At 37.5% G+C, this 23,588-nt stretch overlaps 1 protein-coding gene across 1 annotated transcript in view; it reads left to right on the top strand.

Moving 5' to 3' along the window:
* LOC106663438 (UNC93-like protein) overlaps positions 1–23,588 on the top strand; it is a 99,306-nt gene that overhangs the window by 49,269 nt on the left and 26,449 nt on the right. The window contains exons 2-4 of the mRNA XM_014388267.2: positions 158–632; positions 2,439–2,647; positions 9,360–9,579. Coding sequence (XP_014243753.1) covers positions 172–632; positions 2,439–2,647; positions 9,360–9,579 — 890 coding nt within the window. The 5' untranslated portion in view covers positions 158–171. The remainder of the gene's footprint in view (positions 1–157; positions 633–2,438; positions 2,648–9,359; positions 9,580–23,588) is intronic.

Below are 23,588 nucleotides of genomic sequence, written 5' to 3'. Positions count from 1 at the left end.
AAAACTGTGGAAAAAACCACACCTTTATGAATATAAATTTGTCGTTATGTATGATATCCGGCTGTTTTTTCTCTGTCAACTCTGAGGACAAATAGCTGCTGATTGCTAACTACAGATATAAAAATGCAAGATTCAAAATTAGATTCGCTTGTTATAGGAGAGGCCCAGAGCATGGTGGCGAGTCTGGAGAAGGGAGGAGGTGGAAAAGGCGGAGGAGATGAAGACGTGTACACGGTCTCTGTCGTCGGGACCGGTGGCGGGGGATACGACAACCAGGGCTACGACGGCGAGCTCAAGCCGCCCCCGGGAAGCCCGAAGTCGGACGCCGACAACAAGTCCAACAAGATAAAACTAACGCCAGGAGAAAAATGGAGGATACTGAAGAACATAGCCGCCGTCTCTTTGGCCTTCATGGTCCAGTTCACGGCGTTCCAGGGCATCGCGAACCTCCAGAGCTCGATCAACGCCCAGGACGGTCTGGGCACCGTTTCCCTCTCGGCAGTATACGCCGCCCTAGTCGTTTCCTGCATCTTCGTACCTACTTTTCTAATTAAAAGGCTCACGGTCAAATGGACCCTGTGCTTTTCCATGATGTGCTACGCTCCATACATCGGATTCCAGATCTATCCCAAGTAAGTACGATCTCTCTGAATTGAGCATTTTTCCTGCTGATTACAACGTGACCAATCGTCACACTAACAATTGTTTTTTGCCTCTGTTTTCCTTGTTAATTAACTAATTTCTTCAACTCGCCCGTTTTCTAATTCAAAATTAAATATTTCTTAATAGCTGCAATGTATTTTTCCTCCACTGGTTACCCAAACAATAAACAGGACTTAGCAAGCACGAGTGGTATAGATAAAAACGTGTTTCACAAGTAGATTTTCTGCATAATTAAATACGACCTTTCAGTAATGCTTAAGCTTACCCATAAATTTGCACAACTATTGTGCTTTGCCATCATGTGGAACGAAACTATTATCTTGCATTATTATTTTTTTATATGTCTTGTCGGTACTACTTCGTTATGTAAAACAAAGCTGAAATGCGCTTAATCTTTATTATAGAACTGATAGCTTGCTTATTTTCATTCAAAAATTATTAAATTGAACAATTATATTACTTCACAAGAAAACTGTCTCAGAATTGTTGCTATGTTGGTTTTGATGCCATTTTATAAACTTATTACATTTGTGAAATTATTTTGAATCAAAATAACATTTAAAATACAAAACCCGCTGGTTTTTGATATGTGATTGATAGCTGAATATTGGAATAATTATTAGCACTGGTTTTTCCTTTTATTTTTATTTGTTAGGGTTGATTACGGTATGATAAAGACAAGACTCGTCTATATCATCAGACTTAGGAAGCCTCCTTGCCGTACTCCGACAAGGAAGCGGGAGGAAAGGTCTTCACCTAGTCTGACTTGGTAATACCCAAAGGATCTTAGGCTGAGGGAGAGTCTCAATTTGTAGAGAAATCCCGGGCCACTCAAAAAAATAAAGGGTTGGAAGAGAAGGAGACATGTTTACACCGCTGACATACCTACCCAAATCACAACCTTCGAGCACCGCAACCCTCTCGTTACATTCTGACCCTTTCTTAGCAGCAGAAGCATCCCATACTAAAAGAACCTGCCAACAGTGGCCAATCACACCATCCAACCAAATTCTCTAATTTGGGTTCTACTTGGACATTTTACATAAACCCATATACTAAACTAAGACAAGAACTCAACCGAAGATAAGAACAACTCAGACCCCTAGTTGAACCTAAATCCGCATTAAGTGTACACAACGAGATGTGGGTCACCCAAACCTTCCAACATCCAGCCAGCACCAACCGTCGTATTTACAACGTTCCCTTCCATGTCACTCTCCAAGCCATCCACCCACAAAGACCTAGACATCCCGTTCGTGACCTGATCTGAACACGATTCGATTCCACAACTTCGCACTCCACGCCGCCTAAGAAGGCAGTGACCTCGTGACCTCTTAACATAACCCTAAAATTAACCCCCAGAATACTGCCCAAAAATGGTCCGCAACTCTCCCACATATCCATGGTCTGACAGGTCCCCGCTCGATCTTTATTGCTATCGTTCATCACACTGCCTATTATATATATTTTTATACAAAAAGCGATTAATTATTTGGTTTTTATGGGCATTTGGTTTTATGTGGGTATTTTATCATCCGGTCCCGTCTGTTCTAAATGTATTATCAAACCTGTTTCCTTATTTGCATGTATAAGTAGACAGAATAAATTCTTAGATATATTTACATGATACCTGATACATTTTATAGTTTTACAAGACTTAAAAACATAACATAGCATCATGTCAATTTATGCTAAGCTTGGTGTTATTACTTCCAGACCAATTCTTCCGTTATAACATGTCCCTGTTTAATTTCAATTTTTGTGCTTTCTTCCAGATTTTACACGCTGGTGCCAGCCGGTGTTCTGCTGGGTCTGGGCGCAGCGCCGATGTGGGCAGCAAAGGCGACCTATTTGACCCAAGCGGCCGCGGTGTACGCCAAGCTGACCGACCAGCAGGTGGACGCCATCGTCGTCAGGTTCTTCGGATTCTTCTTCCTTGCCTGGCAGACGGCCGAACTTTGGGGCAACCTCATCTCTTCCCTGGGTGAGAACCGTTATGCCAAATTTCTATAATGGGCAATGAGCAAAACCCCCGTATCAAAATGATATCAGAGAATTAACCTGCTATCTTTTCTAAGCCGGGGTTTTGTAGTATCGGAAAGCAAAGTGCTCGAATATACGATTATTGAACCTAATAGCTTGAAGCATTTTATATAATTCTAAGCCAACCACAAAAATGTTTTATTCGTACTTATTCAACAAGCTTATAATTTACAATCTGCATAATTTCTTGTGGTTATAAAGGTGATCGTTAACATGCATCATCTCGATCTCTGTTTATGATGAAATCGAACAGTCAACGCCCTCTGGTCAATCACTATTAGCTTTTTTTATAATAATTATTATTTTGTGTGTATCCTACTTACTGCTCGGTGATATTATCTAACGTTTTATTAGGAATTCAATTTACAAGGACATAAAACTCACAATCTACGAAATTCGCACCTGTATCCGTAAAATTTCGACGCGTAATGTTATTTTGAGAGATTTCGTTGAGGATCTACGAATTAACTGTGTTTGGCAAGAACAACCAATTTATCTTCGCTGTTTTGGTCTGTCAGACACGTTTCAGCATTTCATCATGTTCATTGGTAGCTTCTGTGCTAATTTACTAGTCGAGTCATTTATTTTACAATTGTGATATTTTTGGTTCTGCGGGATGACGGACATCGTGTTGTTCATGTTTGGTCGTCCCCGGTCAATTCGACCTTTATTTGATCAGTCAAACATTTTCGGCATTTCGTCATCTTCTGTGCTAAGTTTGGTGTTTTGTCAATTGTGACTTTTTTTATGCACTTTTGAGATATTGCGTTGGGGGCTTTGCGGAGTGATAAACCTATAGTTTGGCCCTTTTAGGCCATCCTGGTCTATTTGTCCTCTCGGTTTTAGTCTGTTAGATGCGATTCAACATTTCAACGTCCTTTTGTTTTATTTTTGGTAGATTTCTTCTTGGGGTCTGCGGGGTAATAGGTATATAGTCTGGTCGTCTCCGATCATCTGGACTTATCTATCCTCGTAATTTTGGTATTTCATGCATGCTTCGGCATTTCACCATCATCTGCGTTAAGGGATTGCAAGCTGACCTCGGACGGCGGGTGCTGCATCAGAGGCACACGAGGGTTAGGGTACCAGATCTTGTCTAAATATATATTTTGAATATATATATATATATATATATATATATATATATGGACGGGGGAGGGTGCATAACCAACTGCGGGGTAGCGTATTTTCGTTCCAGGTTCAAGCCCAGCTGCATGGGTAAGGAATCGTGGCTTAGTAATTAGACTCCTGGAGGGTACCTAGAGAAGAGGCTGTATTTGATTCGTGGCCGTGGACCGTAGTACTTGCTTATGACCTCCGAATTACCTCCCGAACACGTGGGAATCGGATGGATCGGATTACCGAGAGCGTATAACCAGCGAGGAGCTATGATGGCGTCCCTCGAATGTGTGGACGGGGGCGGGTGCTTGTCGGTGGAGGTCGTCTGGGCTCGCTTTACCGTAGGCCTGGTCTCCTCTAGGGGGTGGTTAGAGATTCCACTAAAATCGAAACCGCGGCCGGAGAGCATCCGGAGGTTTCGACGCTAGCGGAGCCTTTACACCTAGGGAGTGTGTGGGAGACTTGCCCCATGCATTTCGGCGACTTTTTGGGTATTCCTTTATGCGCTGGTTAAGTGCAGAATGTTAACCCACCCCCTCGGAAGGGGCAAGCGGGAGAAGACGACATGTCGGCAGCATGCTGCGGGATGATGTGGGCTTCTACACCGAACGTCACGGAAAAGGCAGTTCTTCCGAGCGTGTAGTGAGTCACTCCTAACTTGAAAATCTAAACGTGTGATAAGGCCTGATGGCTAGGTGCGCACGCTAAAGAACCTCAATGTTAAATGACATTGCGACCCCAGTGGAAACATATTTCACCATCATCTGTGCTTGGTTTTGATGAAAGTCAGTCACCGTTCTATACCATTTGAGTTATCGTGTTATAGTCTGCGAAGTTATTATTTTGTAGTTTGAGAACATTCTCGACTTCCTTTTCGCGCTGTTTTGTTCCATCAAACGCGATTTAGCATTTCATTATTTTCAGTAGTGGGATGTTATTTTGCCCTGTTGGTATTTAATGAGGATGATGGATCTGAAGTTCGCGCTTCTCCCTTGACCTCCCTATCCTTCCAGTTTTTGTATGTCAAACATTTTTGGCCACTTCAGTAACCTTCGTACTGTTTTGGCGGGACTTATTTTTTATACAATTGTGAAATATTGTTGGCGTCTGAAATGTGATGTACTAACTAATCGGCAGTTTCAGGTCATTCTGGTCTATCCTCGCTGTTTTGGTGGTCAGAAGGGTTTAGGCATTTTCTATATTCATTTATTACCTTCTGTGCTATATTGCCGGTCGTGTCGTTTTTTTAAAATTGTCAGATTTTTTGGGGGGTCTGCTGGGTGGTAGACCCACCCTAGCTTGGTCATCATTCGATTTGCCTATTGCCGCAGCTTTGGTCGGACATTTTTCGCCATCTCACCTCTACTGCACTAATTTCGGGTACTATTTTGCAGTTGTGTTCTTTTTATACAATTGTGAGATATTGCGTTGAGGAGTGCAAAGTGGTGAATCTACTGTTAGTCCTTTTTAGATCTTCGTAGTCTCCCTTTATACGCTGATTTGGTTGGTCTTACGTTATTCAGCATTTCACTATCTTCAATGGTGAGTTGCTGTGCTATTTTATCAATCGTGTACTTCTTATACAAATAAATATAAGATACTGTGTTGGAGTCTGCGAAGAAATGAATCTGTAGTTTGGTCGTCTCCGATCATCACGACTGGCCTATCCTCGGAGCTTTAGTATGTCAGACATACAGACATCTCGCACTTGTTTGCACTGGTTTTAAGTGCCGTTTTGCCAGTGGTGTCATTTTTGTACAATTTTGAGATATTGTGTCGGGATCTGCAAAGTTATTACTTGTACATTCGCCGTTTCAGGTCATCGTATTCTATGTTCCCTGTTTGGGCTGTCAGTAGTATTTCGATTTCACCATATTCAGTCGTGCTATGTTATTTTTCCAATCTACTCCTCTTTATCGGATAGTAGAATATTTTGTTCAACTATGTGATTTGATGAGCTTGTAGTGAAAATGATAAGGGAAGAATGATCAGAAACGATCAAACTTCATGCCATCGTTGTACTCGCATCAGTGTTGTCTTTGTTCTTAAAAATTAAATCGCCATACAACAAACAGATTTAAATCAAGCGAAAAGTGATTAGAAAAGATACTCAGACTTCCATTCACTACGGCTTAAAATATAATCACCGGTTACGTGATGAAATCCCCGTCAATTACCTTGCATAAAAGAAAATTGCATTTAATTAGTATTCTTGTCTTGTAAAATCGTTAAAAAAATCGGTGAGAGTTTTAAAATAATGGTTAACGCAGAAAAAGAAACCCCACCGAAATCGTTAGCATGCGCCGATCGGATCGTAGACTAACAGTCCTAGGTCAGTTTCTTCACGTCCTAGCAAGGTCGGTCGTGAGGCTGTTCCCTCCACTCCCCCGACGCCTCGAGGCGTTTGCGGAATAAAAAGAAATTGAGTTTGTAAAACCGGGTTAACCGAACCAGTTTTGATTAATTGATCGGAAAAGAAAGGATATCGGAGTAATCCTTTATCTCAAGGGAGATCTAACGAGAAGTTTCTCATTTTAAAACGATTCCCGCAATTACACTTATCTATGGATCTCGGCCTTGTCATTCATTCCGATACCATTTGTTCTTCCTCAAAACGTTCTTACCAATGCAAATCCTAATTTTTACGATCCCATGATGCCTATCGCCGTACTTTTATCCTTCTCTGTGCTAAATTATTGATATCACTTCCATCTTCTTGCAGGAAACGAAGAGTTGCAATTTAAAATTCGAATCCTTCTTTCAAGTTCAATACTAATTTTATTCCCTCAATTAAACTTGAAGTTGCTGGAGCAATTATTTTTCAAAAAAACAAAAAAAGATTCAAATTGTACAGTATCTTTTTAATTATAGGAGTTTTGATATATGTAGGCAATATTTTGGCAAATCGTTAGAACTGACCACAATCTTTGGGCTCAGATCACTGGAACGGGTACTTAAGAGATTTGGGTAATGTTTGTGTCATGTTTGCGTTATATTTATGTTAATTTAATGAACTGAATGTAATTTATTAGCGTGAAAGGGAGGGGTCCTTTAACCGGGCCTCGAGGAATATTGAGTACGTTGGGGTGAGAGGGGGTCGTCTGGAGAGTAAATGTAAATAATTAGCGAGAATGGAGTGGGTTCAACCCCGCCTCAAGATATATCGAGTACCTTAGAGTGAGTGATAGACGTCTGAAGAGTAAAAGTAAATTATTAGCGAGAATGGAGTGGGTTCAACCCCCTCAAGATATAAGGAGTGCTTTGGGTAAGTGTGTGACGTCTGAAGAGTAAAAGTAAATTATTAGCGAAAATGAAGAGGGTTCAACCCCCCCCCCAGATATATCGGGTACTTTGAGTTATTGTGTGACGTCTGAAGAGTAAAAGTAAATTATTAGTTAGAATGGAGTGGGTTCAACCCCGCCTCAAGATATATCGAGTACTTTAGGGTGAATGTTACCAGACTTGTATGTTCGAGGTGATGTCTATGTTTTGTTTCTATTCTGTATTAAACACATAAAAGCATAGAATCAGAGGTCCGGCTCAGCTGTTGGTCGGCCCATAAAACTCCCACATTATACGATTTTCAAAGGTCCTGGTAGTTATCACACTAGATGTACATGTGTGTTTTTCTTTAATAATTGGCAATTACAAATAATTTAATAGCAAACGTTGTGTTGAAAACATTTATATTAAAAGTATAATTCTGGTTATGGACACGAATGTTGTTCGCATCTTGTTCCCTGCCATCATCAAAACGAATTAACGAGCTGGCTAAAGTTTCATGTCAACATTTGTTCCTGAGAAATCCGTTGGATAATTGCAAGAGAAACTGCACACGCAACACAGACAATACTGTTTGAATAATCGTGGGCACAATGAGATGTTAATTAATTTAATAGACGTCCCGAGAAAGAACAAATAAAATTAAGGAGGCGCAAGTGTCCAAATAAGCCTTGTGAACCGGGCATACGACCCTGCTATTTAAAATTATAATTTAGAAGAAACTTAATTTCACGAATTTGCCTGGGAAATTGAATTCTTGTCGCGTTCATTCGTGTCATATTGCAAGCAAGTGAATGTGAAATCTGTCAATAACAAGCGGTCTGACCGGGAAGTCGCTTGCACCCAGGTGCCGGTCCATTTCCGGATAACGGGCAGCTCTGAGAACCCGCAAAGACCAGTATTTTACGACTTGAATCTCGCGTTTCTATTTCAAGCCGTATCCATTTATTGGATTTAACCAAAATACGACTTTGGATTAGCATATCTGAATGAGGATTAAAAGATCAGGCCCATGTTTGCTTACACAGGAGAGGTGGGTGAAGGGAAGGTAGAGAGCTCATAAGAAAAGTGAAAAGGTCCAGACTCCTCCTTGCCAATTTAGAAACCTGGCCGAGGGATAAGCAATAAAAATAAAATTGTTCATAACGGTAGGATTGAAGTGAGGTCAGCCACCATTAAGATATCACTACTGGTCAGCTGATTTTTTTACTTTTTTGGACGGGAATCTGGAATTTTTACCTTTCTTCTGAGTTGTCTCAGGTTAACTAAAAACTAGTTTGACTGACAAAAGAACGGGCTTGACCACAGTGTAGATATCATTTTATTGATACGCCAATTTTATTTTTTTTTTTTGGACGGGGTCTGAACTTGGCCATTTTTTCACGGTTAGTTTTTGTTGGGATATGATACTTTTTTTCGGTTTAGCATCGTGGACGTCGTCTTGGTTTTTTTCAAGGCCCAGGATCATTTTGCATAGATTTTCTCTTATAAGATCGTTTGGCCTTATTCAGGAAGTGGCTTATATGACAATTTTGATGATAAGACTATAACTTTCCCTCTAAAGTGGCACTAATTTTGAGAAAATTGCAATTTTCAGATTAATTCCTTAATTTATAAGACCTATATTTGTACCAAATATCACATTTCTAATATACTTATACAGGAAGTGCCTAATAATTTTGATGATGAGACTACACCTCCTCCACGAAGGCGACATTAATTTTTGGAAAATTGCAATTTTCACATTCTTACCTTTCTTTACAATATGACCTACCTTTGACCAAATTTTATGTTTTTATCTACACGCGAATTGCCTTATAATTTTGATGGTGAGACTCCAATCTCCCCCACTAAAGCGGTACTAATTTTTAGAAAATTGCAATTTTCAGATTTTTTCCTTTATTCGCTGTATAAGCCCTACCTTTTTACTGAACATCAAGTTTCTATTCGGGAAGTACCTTATAATTTTGATGATCAGTGAGTCAGTATAAAAATGCAAATTTTGAAATTCTCCCCTTTCAAAAAGGCGTAATATTAAGTGCTCAAATTTGTACAATGGCCTAAGCGGCCTAAACTTAATTTATTTTTCCAATTTCAAAAGCCAAACTTAAGAAGAAGCAGAGATATGAGGGTGAGAAAAACCGGGTGAATTGGTTCGTGTAATATGTGTGATACACAAACTTGCTTGCTGGAAATTGGCCAGCGCACTTCCGTATTCTCGGATTCTTAATTTTCTCATTTTCATGTTACAGTTTTGGGAGCCAATGTACATGGAGGCGGCGGAAGTGCTGTGAACGCTTCGGCTGCGGAAGACGAGCTGAGGCACTGCGGCGCCAATTTCTGCTTCATCGGCGGTTCTCACGGGATCGAGAGGCCACCAGACGGCGAAATCCTCACAATATCCATGATCTACCTGGTTTGTGTCATCTGCGCTGTCATAATGGTGGCGATCTTCGTCGATCCACTTTCGAGGTGAGTTTTTACAGAATATCGTGAACCAAAACGAACGATTACTAATAACAGACGGATGAAGAGTTAAACGGTCTGTCAGAAAGGTCGCTTCGGATATATGGCATCATTTGCACAGACGGTGTAACAGAGTTATAACGAAAAATATAGAAATTTTCCAACCCCACGAACGAAAATATTTACAATGATTTGTTGACGTCGTGAAGATTGCTCAAGAATGAGGTAGTTTAGAAAAACACCTTTTTTATTTTTTTGTTGACGTTTCGATCATTATTCGGGTCATCTTCAGGGCATAAAGTATGGTGCTATTCTTGGTGTCCTATTGGTGTTGTGTGAAAGTGTACACACCAATATGACACCACAACAATAACACACTTTATGCCCTGAAGATGACCCGAATAAAGGTCGAAACGTCAGGAATAAGGGGGAAAAAGGAGTTTTTTCTAAACTACCACATCCTTGACCGCTCCTCACGACTTCAACAAATTATGAAACAACAGGTAACAGAACACATAGTCACGATGTTTGCTTATTGAGGCTATGACAGTCGGTTTTATGGGCTTCATATTTTTCAATATATGACCGTTGATGGATTACAGATTGGAAAAAGTCAAGAACCTATCATAAACACTCTTCCAAATCCCTTGCATTGTAGTGGTAATTTTTTTATACAGTTGGTTTATTTTGCTTAAAATTATGCTAAATATCTTCTATAAGTGTATTTCGTAGATTTTTTTCTATCTATCTTTTATCGACTTTTATTATAATTTGCACGTGTAAGTGTAAGGTCAGCCGATATTCTTAAGTAAATATTGTGCAACACACTTAAAAACAGTTTAAAGGTTTGAGTAATTATTTTAAATACTGTTTGTCAACAGTTGTTTTATTATTTTATTGTGGATTCACTCCAAGTAATCGGCGTGTAATCTATTTCCAATCTGAAGTGGCAATTAAAAGCTTTGGGTTTAATTATTATCCGATGGGATGCGTTTTTCCACACGGATTTTCCTGTTCGACCTTCCTCTTGTTTCACGAGCCATTTGACAAGTCGAGGTTGAAAAAATGCGCACACGCACACGCACACGGTAAACCGGTGTCCTAGAAAGTTCGCATTCTGCCAGATACTGCCAAATGCCAAGGACGGCCCTGCTACCTTGCGAAGTCGCCTCTCAAAATCGCACAAACCCCCAGAAGAAGGGTTGCCAGGTTGGCGGGCATTCCGGCGTGAGTACCGAATTCTTGTGACGTTCCGCCTGACCTCGACCATTTTTCAAGTACACCGAAAGTGCCTTTTTCGGTCTGGACAATTGGCTTATTTTCAAATCTAATCAATTAAGATAAACAATTTAATAATTTAGAATGCCCAAACCCTTTCGGAACCCTAAGTCCTTTAACGGTACTACTGGTTGATTTTATGTTTTAATTAATAAATTAGCAATTTGTCAGTTCTTACTAACTTGTCTATTATTATTAAATAAATTCTCATCATTACAGAAAGTTGTTGCTTTAAAAAATTCATATTTTGCTCGTTTTTGGCGTTCTACCAAGCGAGATCAAATAAATCAAAAATCAATATACAAAACTATAAATAAAATAGTTTTGCACTTTTAACATTCAACTGTATTCTGTTTAACTGGGCGTAGGGTCATTTGTAAATTGGCCCATTATATGAACATTAAATTACATCAATTACTTAATAATGACTTTCACAACATCGAGATCTTTATCTGTCTTTTATACTGAAGGAGAAAAACTCTAAAGCTCTGCTTTGTTTATTGCAATCAAATTAAACTTTATCATTCCAGCTGGCTTATTTAAGCTCGTTTATTTTTTAATACGAGAAAAATATATTCATAACTGACTTCTTGCTAAGGAAAGACAATGACTTGATCGATAGATCAAAATATTTTTCATTCAAAAGTAAAGTTGATATTCGTTTTCTGCACTCCGAAAAAAACCCTGGATACGAATTTGAGAACATTTAAAAATATGTGGTGATTAGTGACCGTTAATCGATAATTATTCAAAAATCGTGAGATGCGGTCTGGTGTGATGTAGGTTTCAGAAAAACATTTTCTTTATCGTGCCAACGTTTCGATCTTTATTGAAATCATCTTCAGGGCTCAAAGGGTTTGTCTTCGTTGGTTGTCTTGCGTGCCGTGTTGAGAGTCACACGCAAGAATGGCACAATTACACAGAAGACGTTTGTCTTTGAGCCCTGAAGATGATCTCAATAAAGATCGAAACGTTGGCACGATAAAGAAAATGTTTTTCTGAAACCTACATCATACCAGACCGCATCTCACGATTTCTGAATAATTATTGAAAAATATATTTTTAAACAAAATTTTTTCGACTTCCACCTCTGATGTTTTTTTAAAGAAAATCACAAAAGTGTTCATTACTTTGAAGTGACTCCACCGATCCGTACGAATTTTGGTTGAGATTAAAAACGCTTTTAAAAAACAACATAATGGCTTAACTTTGGTCTCAGCAAATAAATTAAGATCGTAGAAATAAAATATTATTTTCCTTATTTTTCTCATTTTTAATAACATACAATCTAAACAATGACAATAATGACATATTCTTTAAAAAAAAGCTTTCTAACAGTTGTAATAACTTATATCAATTAATTAATCTTTATGTATTTGTTAAGATAAAACAGCCAGTGCCACGAGCGTGTTTCGAACCCACGACCTTCGGCTAAATACGCCCCTGTTTTAACCACATGAGCTATCGTGAAGTGGTAGAGCAGCGGCTTATTTAGCCGAAGGTCGTGGGTTCGAATCCCACTCGTGACGCTGGCTTTTTTATCTCAGCCAATACCTTACATAAAGATTAATTAACTGAAAGAAGTTATTTGGTCAATCGGACCACGAAATCTAATAAATGGAGTTGTAATAACGTTTAATTTGGATAAAATCTTGCTGCATTACCTCACTGAAGAATGTACAAAAATAAAATCCATTGCGCGCAGTAACAGCCATAACATAAAACACGTTCGACAAAATAATAAAAAACCCTCAGACAATAGAACACATCAAACATGCACTCAGGTTTGAAGATGCAAAATAAAACTTTTTTTTCTTTATTTTTTCTCACTTCTAATAATAATCAAAATCAAAAACGTTTATATACGAATAAACAGGAGATATGCAGCTTTCAAACTGCCGTAATAGCGTGAAGATTGGATAAAATCCAGTCATAAAACGGCCTGTTTTTGGGTTGAGAATCAATATCCCGCCATCAGCCATCTTACACAACATTCACGCCAGTAAATACATTCACTCTCAACACACGTTATAATCACTACTATATATAATAAAACAACTCTATTTCCTCAAAAAATCGGGACAAGGGGACCTAAAACTCAAGCACGATTCTCATATCGTGGGCCTACACGTTCTCTATATGGAGCCAAGGGATTGATGAGAAAGCAAACGATTCAAAATAAGAATTTTGTTCAAGACCTTTACGTAACTATTTTTTTCCTTTATAATTGACATTTTAATTTACTATTGGACAAGAGAAAAGCATTAAAACGTTTTGTACCACCTCGAGTGTTCTGATTTTGTTTGAATTAATTTTATAAAATATGTTGGTGCTTTTTGTAATTAAGTTGTTATCTAACATGTTCGAGGGCAAATTATTTCTTGATAGGATTGTTAAATTTGACCTCTTTATTATTGATGTCTCATTAATGGATAAAACTGGAAAAGTCTTTTTTTATTATTATTATTTTATTTTTTCTCGACTCTTAAAATCGACAAGATAGATATGCCAGAACGCTTGGACACGAATCTAGTATTTTTCGACCTACTATCCCCAAAAAAAAAGTTTCATTGAAATCTGTGATCCCTTGTAAGTTTATACCAAGTCTGGTTTCCTTGATTTGATGACATTTGATTATTATATTTGCACTATGCGCTATTCGTTTAAAAATTGTCTTTCCTTTTTTTTATCTTAAGGTAAAAATAATTATCTTCATAGAACAATTTTTGGTATTGAGTGATCGTAATTTTCGAAGACGGGAGACGGAGCCGACCAGCAGCAAGTAGGTGAAGCTTTCTTCGCCGACTGGTTAAAACTGGTTAGAACCAGTCCTATACCTCCGCTTCTCCCTTCTCCAGGAGCCGGTATCCAGGACCCCCTCGTCCCCTCGCAAATTCCACACTCAGCATTTAATCGACGGGATTCGCGAACCGGCCAATTTCACCATAAACCGTGTCCAATCCCTTGTGCAACGGGACGGGGCGTTGCAACTAAAACGGGGTGGAGGGAAAAAGAAATCGTTAAATACACACAATTTGATTGTATTTGCACTGGGCGACCCGACCTGGAGAGAAAGTTTTTGCAGTTTCAGTGAGCCGAGATCCTGTGCGAAAACTTAAACACCGACGGTCCAAATGTGAAATCTATTTCAAATTTAAACCAAAAATTAGACAAAATTTAAAAGGCCTTTAATGAAAAATTACAACGAAATGGAAAATCTTATGCAACACCTTTCAGCAGATTGTGAACTCTGATACACCCATTTTTAAGTGTTTTTTTTTCGATGGGGCACCTTTACCTTCCACGTATTAAATAAAGAATGTTCATCAGTAATTAACAATCCAATTAGACTTTGTAAGTGTGTAGAGTGATATGGAAAACTGACAAATTCATGAAAAAGTTCATCCTTTAATATTCTATAATTTACAACTAGCATTTGCATTCCCTATGTATTGGGTTCTTTCACATGAAAGGTCCGTTTCCAAGGTAAAGGTATTTTAGTACAATTACTATATAAAAACAAAATCATTTTATTCGATGTATTTATTTCTTTTCTTCATTTTCTACACATTTTTCCCAACGCGTGACAACTTGTTTACGCCGGAACTGAACACTTCTGAGCTTTGAAATGAAACGAAATCTGAAAACGCTTTTTCGATTTGAACATGATTTTCAAATCCATTAGGTTTCGTGGTCCGATTGACCAAATAATTTTTCAATTAATTAATCTTTAAGTGAGGTATTGGTTGAGATAAAAAAGTCAGTGTCACGAGCGGGATTCGAACTCACGACCTTAGGCTAAATAGCCGCTGCTCTACTACTTGAGCTATCGTGACTCGACTCAGACACCAACTTCCCATCTCAACCCACCTTTTTGAATTTTCCCTCCTTTTTTCCATTTTTCAAATGTTGTGGAATCGGATTGGATTCTCGGCGACAAATGAAATGGCGACGGAGAGCTTTAGTGAAGTATACTTCATTTTAATTCATTAAATTCACTAATTTCATGGTCCGCTTGACAATTAATTAAGGTTTTTAGTTGAGATAAAAAAGTCAGTGTAACGAGCGGGATTCGAACCCACGATCTTCGGCTAGATACGCCGCTGCTCTACCACTTGAGTAGGGAGGAGGGAAAATTCAAAGGTGGGGGTTGAGATGGGAAGTTAGTTTCGAGTGGATCGAGGTCACGATAGCTCAAGTGGTAGAGCAGCGGCGTATTTAGCCGAAGGTCGTGGGTTCGAATCCCTCTCGTTACACTGACTTTTTTTACTCAACTAAAAACCTTAATTAATTGAAAGATATTAATTGACCAAGCGTACCATGAAAAATAGTGAATTTTCCAATAATCATGTGGCTTTCGTTCTTCAAATTATAACCAAGCATGTCTCTCTGGACAGCTTTACTTATTAGTTTTTCATCCGTGATTTTGTGGTTTACGATGCTTTGATTGAAAGCAGGCTGCTCAGCCTTGTCTGTTGAATCTAGAAAGACAGTGACAAATGTTTTGTGGTGACAGATCACAACATGATCTACATGTATAGAGGTGGTTCAACAGAAAATTAAACGACCATTGGTAGGTCTGCAATGTCCTATTCTCAATCTTGTCAATGTTACCTACTAAATTCTGCGGCGTCTGATAACTACATCTGACTCTCTAATTCTCCTATAATTTTTTCCATATTTTTCCTTTGTAAAAGGCTATCATGTCTTGCTTGAAATTGTTAATATAGGATGCCCGTTTAAGAAGATCATTACATATTTGGGATTTTTTTGTCTATAATTAGATGTCTTTCTGGATATAATGGTATAAACCATTTTCAATTCCGTAAGTACGAGTGGTTAAAATAAGTGTGAATATTGAAAATACGCCTTATCTCATCGTCCAGTTTAGCAACCAGTTATGTGATCAGAACTGAACATTTTCATCATTTGATTTAGAAATGACTTCCTTCTGACAAAACAAGGAATCAACTTCTTTTTATGTAAATTAAAATAAATTTTTGTTCAATTCGCTATTTTTCGTGGTCCGCTTGACCAATTAATATCATTCAATTAATTAAGGTTTTAAGTTGAGAAAAAAGTCAGTGTCACGAACGGGATTCGAACCCACGACCTTCGGCTTGAGTAGTGTAGCAGTGTGAGTAGTACGAGTGGTAAAGCAGCGGCGCATCAAGCCGAAGGTCGTGGGTTCGAATCCCGCTCGTGACACTGATTTTTTTATCTCAACTTAAAACCTTAATTAATCGAATAAATTTTTGTATTTACATTAATTTTATGGTATAAAAAAATTACAATCTGTTAGGACAATTGAAACTAATGACTGTCTACAAGTAAGCTGTACAAAATATCCAAATTTTCTTCTTTAAATTCCTTTCTTCAAGCCCTTCTTAACTAGATTTTGGTCAAACCATTCAGATAGGATGATATAGAGACATTTTACTACGTGAAGAGGGAACAGAGGACAAAGATGAATCTTGAAGCCGTGAAAATGAAGTAAGCAGTACATGTCCAGAAGAATAAGTTGGTGTACCTGTGCAGCTATAGAAATTTTCTTCTTTTTTAATATGCTAGTCGTCGCAGTCTAGTTTTTTTTATTTGTGAAAACTAATTTGGAACGAGGCATTTTATGATAAGACTGAAAAACTAAAGGAAATTTCGTTTTTTTCCGACGTTTTCCAGTGGTGATTCTACGCCAGAATTATTAAAAGGCAAAATCCGACGACTATCAAAACTTTTTTTTTAATTCAACAAGCTTACTTCCTATCACAATCCAAGGAGAGGGATAAAAACAAGTAAAGAAAATTATGAAATTGAATCACATTTGAACATAAGGTTTGAAAGGATTGGATTTTTCTCAATAATTTCCTAAAAACAGATGTCAAATGATGAGGTTAATCAATTTAGAACCCAAAAACTTGTTTTGCATTTACATTTTTCAAGTTGGTGTCAATTTTGAAGTTTTTAAAACTTGACACCTAATAAATCGTACGTGCTTATTTACGATTTTAATTAATTTCATGGTGAATATTTATTGCAATTTTGATAAATGCACTTGACATATGACATTAATCGATATCAGGAAGCGTAATGGTTAAGGAACAAATTGTTTCTGATTGAAAGTCAACAATTTGCATGCCAATTAGCACTGTTTCAGTTGCAGTCTTATCCTTCGGCAATCTTCATTTTGATATCAGGCGGAATCCGGTTCAATGTATTCAGTGTGCTTAATCCAGAATAAACGACCGCAGAGTCCTGACTTCAGGATCTTATTAAACTTTATTTAAGTCATTATTTGGAGATCGTGAGATGCTGTCTGATGTGACGTACGTTTTAGAAAAACATTTTCTTTATCGTGCCAACGTTTCGATCTTTATTTAGATCATCTTCAGATTTAAATCAGTTGGATAAACATTATTTTTGAAGTGAATTGTTTTGTTGTAACTGCAATGCGCAGTTAATTACCAATTCCACTAACGCTTGTTCATTTCGCCTTCCTTATGGCCAAATTGCTAGGGTAAAATTCTGATGGTATTATAATTACCCAAGCCTATTCCATTCACGTTTACATTGGCACTCGATTAGTATGCTTGGTTCGACTTTCAGGGACAAATGCTAAATGACTGCTAACAGCGGTGTTAATGCCTGTTTCCAGGCTGACCTGGTCGTTAAGATGGACAAAAAAGTAATGAAACTTGACAATAAAAAACTATGATTAATTAGGCTTGGTCATCAGAGGACTAGACTTTTTCTGTCCGAAGAGTTATCAAATATACCAGAAACACTGCCAATCGAAGTTAATTGGTGCAATTTAAATCTTCCTGTACTGCCAAATATCCGTTCTCGAATTTCACATTTCCGGAAACGATTTTCGCTGCCAAGGCCCCTTCTGTAACACAATGGGGTGTATGATTTTTTCCTCTTCTTTATCGCCCTTGGCCGATGATTAGCTGTGTCCGTCTTTGCGGAAAACTGACACGGTCCGCCATCCAGGGAAATGCGACTGATCCGCTATGGATGGAAAATTATAAAAGCTGCCTTGGTTCGACGTTTATGGGGGTTTTTTTTAATGATTTCGTCCTGGCCAGAATCACTAATCGCAACTGCATGTCGAGCAGTAGTATTTCTTGGTTCAGTTCGAAAACAAGCGATCCTATACGGACCTCCCTGAGTAAGCATCCAAATATGGATATCCAAAGATGTCCCCGAACCAAATGATTCTTAATAAAATATCATACTTTATTTTACAATACTTTAAGAAAGTATTCATTCTACTTCTTTTAATCCACTTGATCTTGAACTCCATTGACCCACCATAATTTCGATACTTCTATTCTATTCTCTATCTATCTATCTATTTATCTATCTATTTTTTCTTTCTCTATCTATCTATTTATCCATCTATTTTTCTCTCTATCCCTCTATTTATCTACTCTCTCTGTCTCTCTATTTCTCTCTATCTATCTATTTTCTCTATATATCTATTTTTCTCTATCTATCTATTTTTTCTTTCTCTATCTATTTTTCTCTCTATCTATCTATTTGTCTACTCTCTCTTTCTCTCTGTCTCTCTGTCTCTCTCTCTCTCTCTCTCTCTCTCTCTCTCTCTCTCTCATATCTATTTATATGTTCATATATCGATTTATACATTGATCCATATTTCATCTATATCTTTATCTGTCTATCTAAATATTTATTTATTTTTATCTATCTCCATCCATCGATACATTTATCTATTTCATCTCTACCTCTTCCTTTTATCTACCTACCACTTTTATCTATCTTTACCTGTACCTACCGATCTATACATTTGTACATATATACATACATCCATACATGAATTTTTAGTCTATACCTGTCTGTATTTATTTATGAATTTTTTATCTGCCCTTATTGAACTATAGATTTATCCACTTTTATCTAACTTTATCTGTACCAATTGATCTATAGATTTATCCACTTTTATCTATTTCTATCTTCACCTATCGATTTATACATTTATGAATTTTTTTATCTATACCTGTCTGTATCTATAGATCTATAATTTTGTCTATAGATTTATGAATTTTTATCTGACTTTATCTGTATCTATTGATATATACATTTAACCCATTATTATCTAACTTTATCTGCCTTTATTGAACTATAGATTTATCCACTTTTATCTAACTTTATCTTTACCTATTGATCTATACATTTATCCACTTTTATCTATTTCTATGTGCACCTATCGATCTATAGATTTATCCACTTTTATCTAACTTTATCTTTACCTATTGATCTATACATTTATCCACTTTTATCTATTTCTATGTGCACCTATCGATCTATAGATTTATCCACTTTTATCTAACTTTATCTTTACCTATTGATCTATACATTTATCCACTTTTATCTATTTCTATGTGCACCTGCCGATCTACGCATTTATCCATTTTTATTTATCTTTATCTGTATTTATATATCGACCTAAACATTTATGAATATTTTATCTATACCTATCTGTATCTACCGATCTACTTACATTTTTATATATCTCGAACACCCACTATTTGTTTCTATTTTTGCCTTAGTTAACTGGACAGGTTCAATTTTGTAGTTTTGTGGTCAAATCGTCCTAATCCGTTATTTTCGCTGATTTGGTCTCCCAGACGAGTTTCCGTGGTTTACCATCTTGGGTGCTGGGCATATCTGACGACCTATCTCAAACGACATAAAAAAATCCCTAATAACTGTATAAATTGGCAACGTACCACAAAAATCCACCACTGGATATTGCACAATGCATGACCAAACCAGCGAGGATCGTCCCTCAAGGAACAACTTTGAGCAAGCAGGTTTGTGACAATCAAAACCCCATGAAACCTTTTCCAGAAGATTATCTTCCAAGCCCCTATAAAAAAAATCAGAGAAACAATGAGCTAAAATGACGATAAAAGTTGGTAAAAATTCTCAGGAACAATGAAGTCGTCTGGTTCTTTTTCTTCAGTTAACATTTGTTGTGTCTGATTATTTGACCCGATAGTGATAAAAGGATTGAGTTTAACTGTTTTGCAATAAACCCAGTCTTGATTTTCCTATATAAAATCATTAATTTTTGCCCTTAAAGAAGTTTTTATTTAATTAACTTCTAGCAAATAGTTATTTGAGGTGTTAGTATCAGCTGTAAAAGGATTCTGGAACGGCACCGTGTCAGATTTATGCAGATTTTAATCGACAGCTCGTGCAACTTTTATCGTTGCGGCTGGAGAAACCGGTTCTAGGCCTGCTCCGGAAACGGGACGACTCGGTTCCGAACCCTACTCGGATATGAAGCACCAAGGGCGATCCCCAGGCAACTTGAGAAATGATTTTTTTCCTCCGTGGAAATCCTTCGATGGGCCTCGAACAGGATCGAAACAATTAACTTGGTGTATAAGGAATTCCTACTCGTCCGGTACTTAAATGATTCAAGCTTAGATTCCTTCTCGTTGCACATAGATAAAGAAACATTCTAACATTCTTAACATTTCAAAAAAAATGTTTTATATTGAACAGTAATTTTTTACATAACGTCAACTGAACACTGTAATTTGTTTGTGGTTGTTTTTTTTTTTTTGAGAAATTGACAAATTCAAGAGTATTTTACAAATCACCCTAGGGCTAGAAAGATAGATCTCTGAAAATCACGACAATTGCAACGGTCGGCCGACAATTTTCTCTTATTATCAGATTGTCTGCTGAATCGAATTCAAACCCTTTATTCCTTTGTATCAGATTAGCATAAAAATTCGTGTCATAAAACGTTAAAAATTGCACCTCGAGTCGGTTAAAAAAAACGGATTATGTTCTACTAACAGCCAATGTTCTACAAAATAATAAATAATTGTAACCATCGTGGATATTCCTATCAAACCTCGGAGGAGTTGAAGAAAATGCAAAGATTCTTGATAAAATCGCTGTTTTGCCAAAACCACTCCCAAAAAGCGTAGATCCATCAGGCAATGGTTTAAGAATCCCCCTCGGTTCAGTGAGAAGTCCAGGACAGATCCATGAAAAAAAAGTTCACCAAAACGCCACCGCAGAAGCTAACGGTAGAACTATTAAACTAAGGACGTATTAGGACTTGAATGAAAGTTGGACTTCTGTCTGAAAACCAATTCCAGAAGACTTTATACTACTTTCACTCTTATACGCGAATATGTTTTGTCGAACCATTCTATAAATCGATTTATCATTGTAGTAGTATCAGAAACGATAAATCATTTTTACAAAATCATGGCATATCTTGAGATCATAGATGTCTGGTTTGGTAAGTATGGTTATTTACGTGCTATTATCACGTATTATCATCTTCGAATATAAACACTAATTATTAAGATACATAATAACATGCTGAGGTGCACAAGCTGAAGTTGATTTACAAGGCTCAGACAGAAATTTTACGCCTTTCTTATGCAATTTAAGGAAGTTTGAAAATTGTTTACGTTTGCTTAGGAAATCTTTAATTATTAAAGATTTTATGATGTACAATAATTAATGGAAATAACAAGGGAACTCCTTTCTGGCTGAAGAAGAGATTCTTTCCAGTCTCTTCAATTCTCACACAAAACTTCAGCGACAAATTTCGCCTTTATTTAGGTTAAAAACATTTCACAAGATTCTTTCCAGTCTCTTCAATAATCACACAAAACTTCAGCGACAAATTTCGCCTTTATTTCGCTTAAAAACACTTCACAAGATTCTTTCCAGTCTCTTCAATTCTCACACAAAACTTCAGCGACAAATTTCGCCTTTATTTCGGTTAAAAACACCTCACAAGATTCTTTTCAGGCTCTTCAATTCTCACACAAAACATCAGCGGCAAATTCCCCTTTATTTCGCTTAAAAACACTTCACAAGATTCTTTCCAGGCTCTTAAAAACTCACACAAAACTTCAGCAGCAAATTTCGCCTTTATTTCGCTTAAAAACACTTCACAAGATTCTTTCCAGTTTCTGCAATTCTCACACAAAACTTCAGCTACAAATTTCGCGTTTATTTAGGTTAAAAACATTTCACAAAATTCTTTCCAGTGTCTTCAATTCTCACACAAAACTTCAGCGGCCAATTTCGTATTTATTTAGGTTAAAAACACTTCACAAGATTCTTTCAGTTCTCACACAAAACTTCAGCGGCAAATTTCGCCTTTATTTCGCTTAAAAACACTTCACCAGATTCTTTCCAGGCTCTTCAATTCTCACACAAAACTTCAGCGGCAAATTTCGCCTTTATTTCGCTTAAAAACACTTCACAAGATTCTTTCCAGTCTCTTAAAAACTCACACAAAATTTAAGCTGCAAATTTCGCCTTTATTTCGGTTATAATCACTTCACACTATTGAGACATACAGAACAGGATTGACTTCCAAAGTGGACCAAAGAGAAAAAACGTGTATATCAGTATTGACAATCAGAGGTGACATACAGGAAGTCATCAGGCACACCTTTTGCCCAAAGGATTATTGTGACTACAGGAGTCCATATTGCCCAAGGACCATCGTCATATCCATTTGTTCTGCTTAAACTTATTTAATCAAAGAAATCATTGATAATATTATTGATAATAATAAATCTGATCCCTGGTAAATTGATATTGTTTAGTGAAATAGGTCGAAAAAGCAAGTAAATCAAGTTTGAAGAAAGTCCAACGATTGGTTGAAGCCTTCAGAAGATACGGCAGACTATCAGATTTTTCTTTTCTTTCGTTGATGATGTCCTAAAAAAAACTAACTCAACTTTTATATGGATCAAGTTCAAGGATATACGAAAAAGTGAGCGGCATTTTGTTTGTGAACCTTGCTGAAAGTGAACTCGAACCGGAGCAAAGGGATGGTCTTGAAGGTCCCCTCCCACGAGAGCGATTGCCATTTAGCCGTCCTTAGAAATAAAAGGAATCGGCCCGGTGGGCGTTTTTGGAGTAGCCGGTTCCGGGTGTGTTACCGTTTCGTGATTGATACGCGATTTGTCACTGTTACACATGGTAACAGCAGGCCTTAGTCTGTCAGCCGGAGCTAATAGCAGGCCTTCCGCGAGGCCTCGCCGTCCATTCGGACGAAAATCAAAGACGGGAACCGGATGTTGAAGAACGTTTCAAAGAACTCAACAACAGCTCAACCTTCTCCACTTCTTATTTAAAAGAACAGTAATTCTGCTTACCATGAAGTCGTGTCGTCTCCAGTTGGGCTTAAATCCCAGGGAATGCCTTCCATCGTGTGAATATGACGTATTTATTTGCACCATCTTACAAAAAATTATTTTCAACACACACTGCGTTGAGATTACTCTGTCAGAAGAAATGCAAGCCTATTACATAACTCAAATTTTCCTTTTTAAAGTGTGTACTTTATTTTGGGCAGAAGAAAAGAAAGTTTTTATATGTGGTTGGTTCGTTACCGATCAATTCGGTTCGCCTATCCTCGCTGTTTTAGCGATGGTTATGGACGATATGACTACAGGTTTATTACCTCATGAAAGATGAATTCTAATAATATGCGCTAAATCCTGAGATTTTCTTCTGTGGTCGGAAAACGACTGGCATAAGCTGCAAGGATAGGCGAATCGATCGGCAACGTCCAACCATATATAAAAACTTTCTTTTGGACTTAATAATTGGATAAATCAGCCCACTGATCTAGCCGAAGAAACCGCAGGTCCATCACTACGAAGATCCCAAGAAGAATAATCACAATTGTAAAAAAGAGTCAAGGCTGGTCAAAAGTA

The sequence above is a fragment of the Cimex lectularius genome, unplaced genomic scaffold (genome assembly GCF_000648675.2).
Source record: "Cimex lectularius strain Harlan isolate CLEC.00 unplaced genomic scaffold, Clec_2.1 scaffold44, whole genome shotgun sequence".
Classification (NCBI taxonomy): Eukaryota; Metazoa; Arthropoda; class Insecta; order Hemiptera; family Cimicidae; genus Cimex; species Cimex lectularius.
This window is presented reverse-complemented; position numbering and strand designations above follow the sequence as displayed.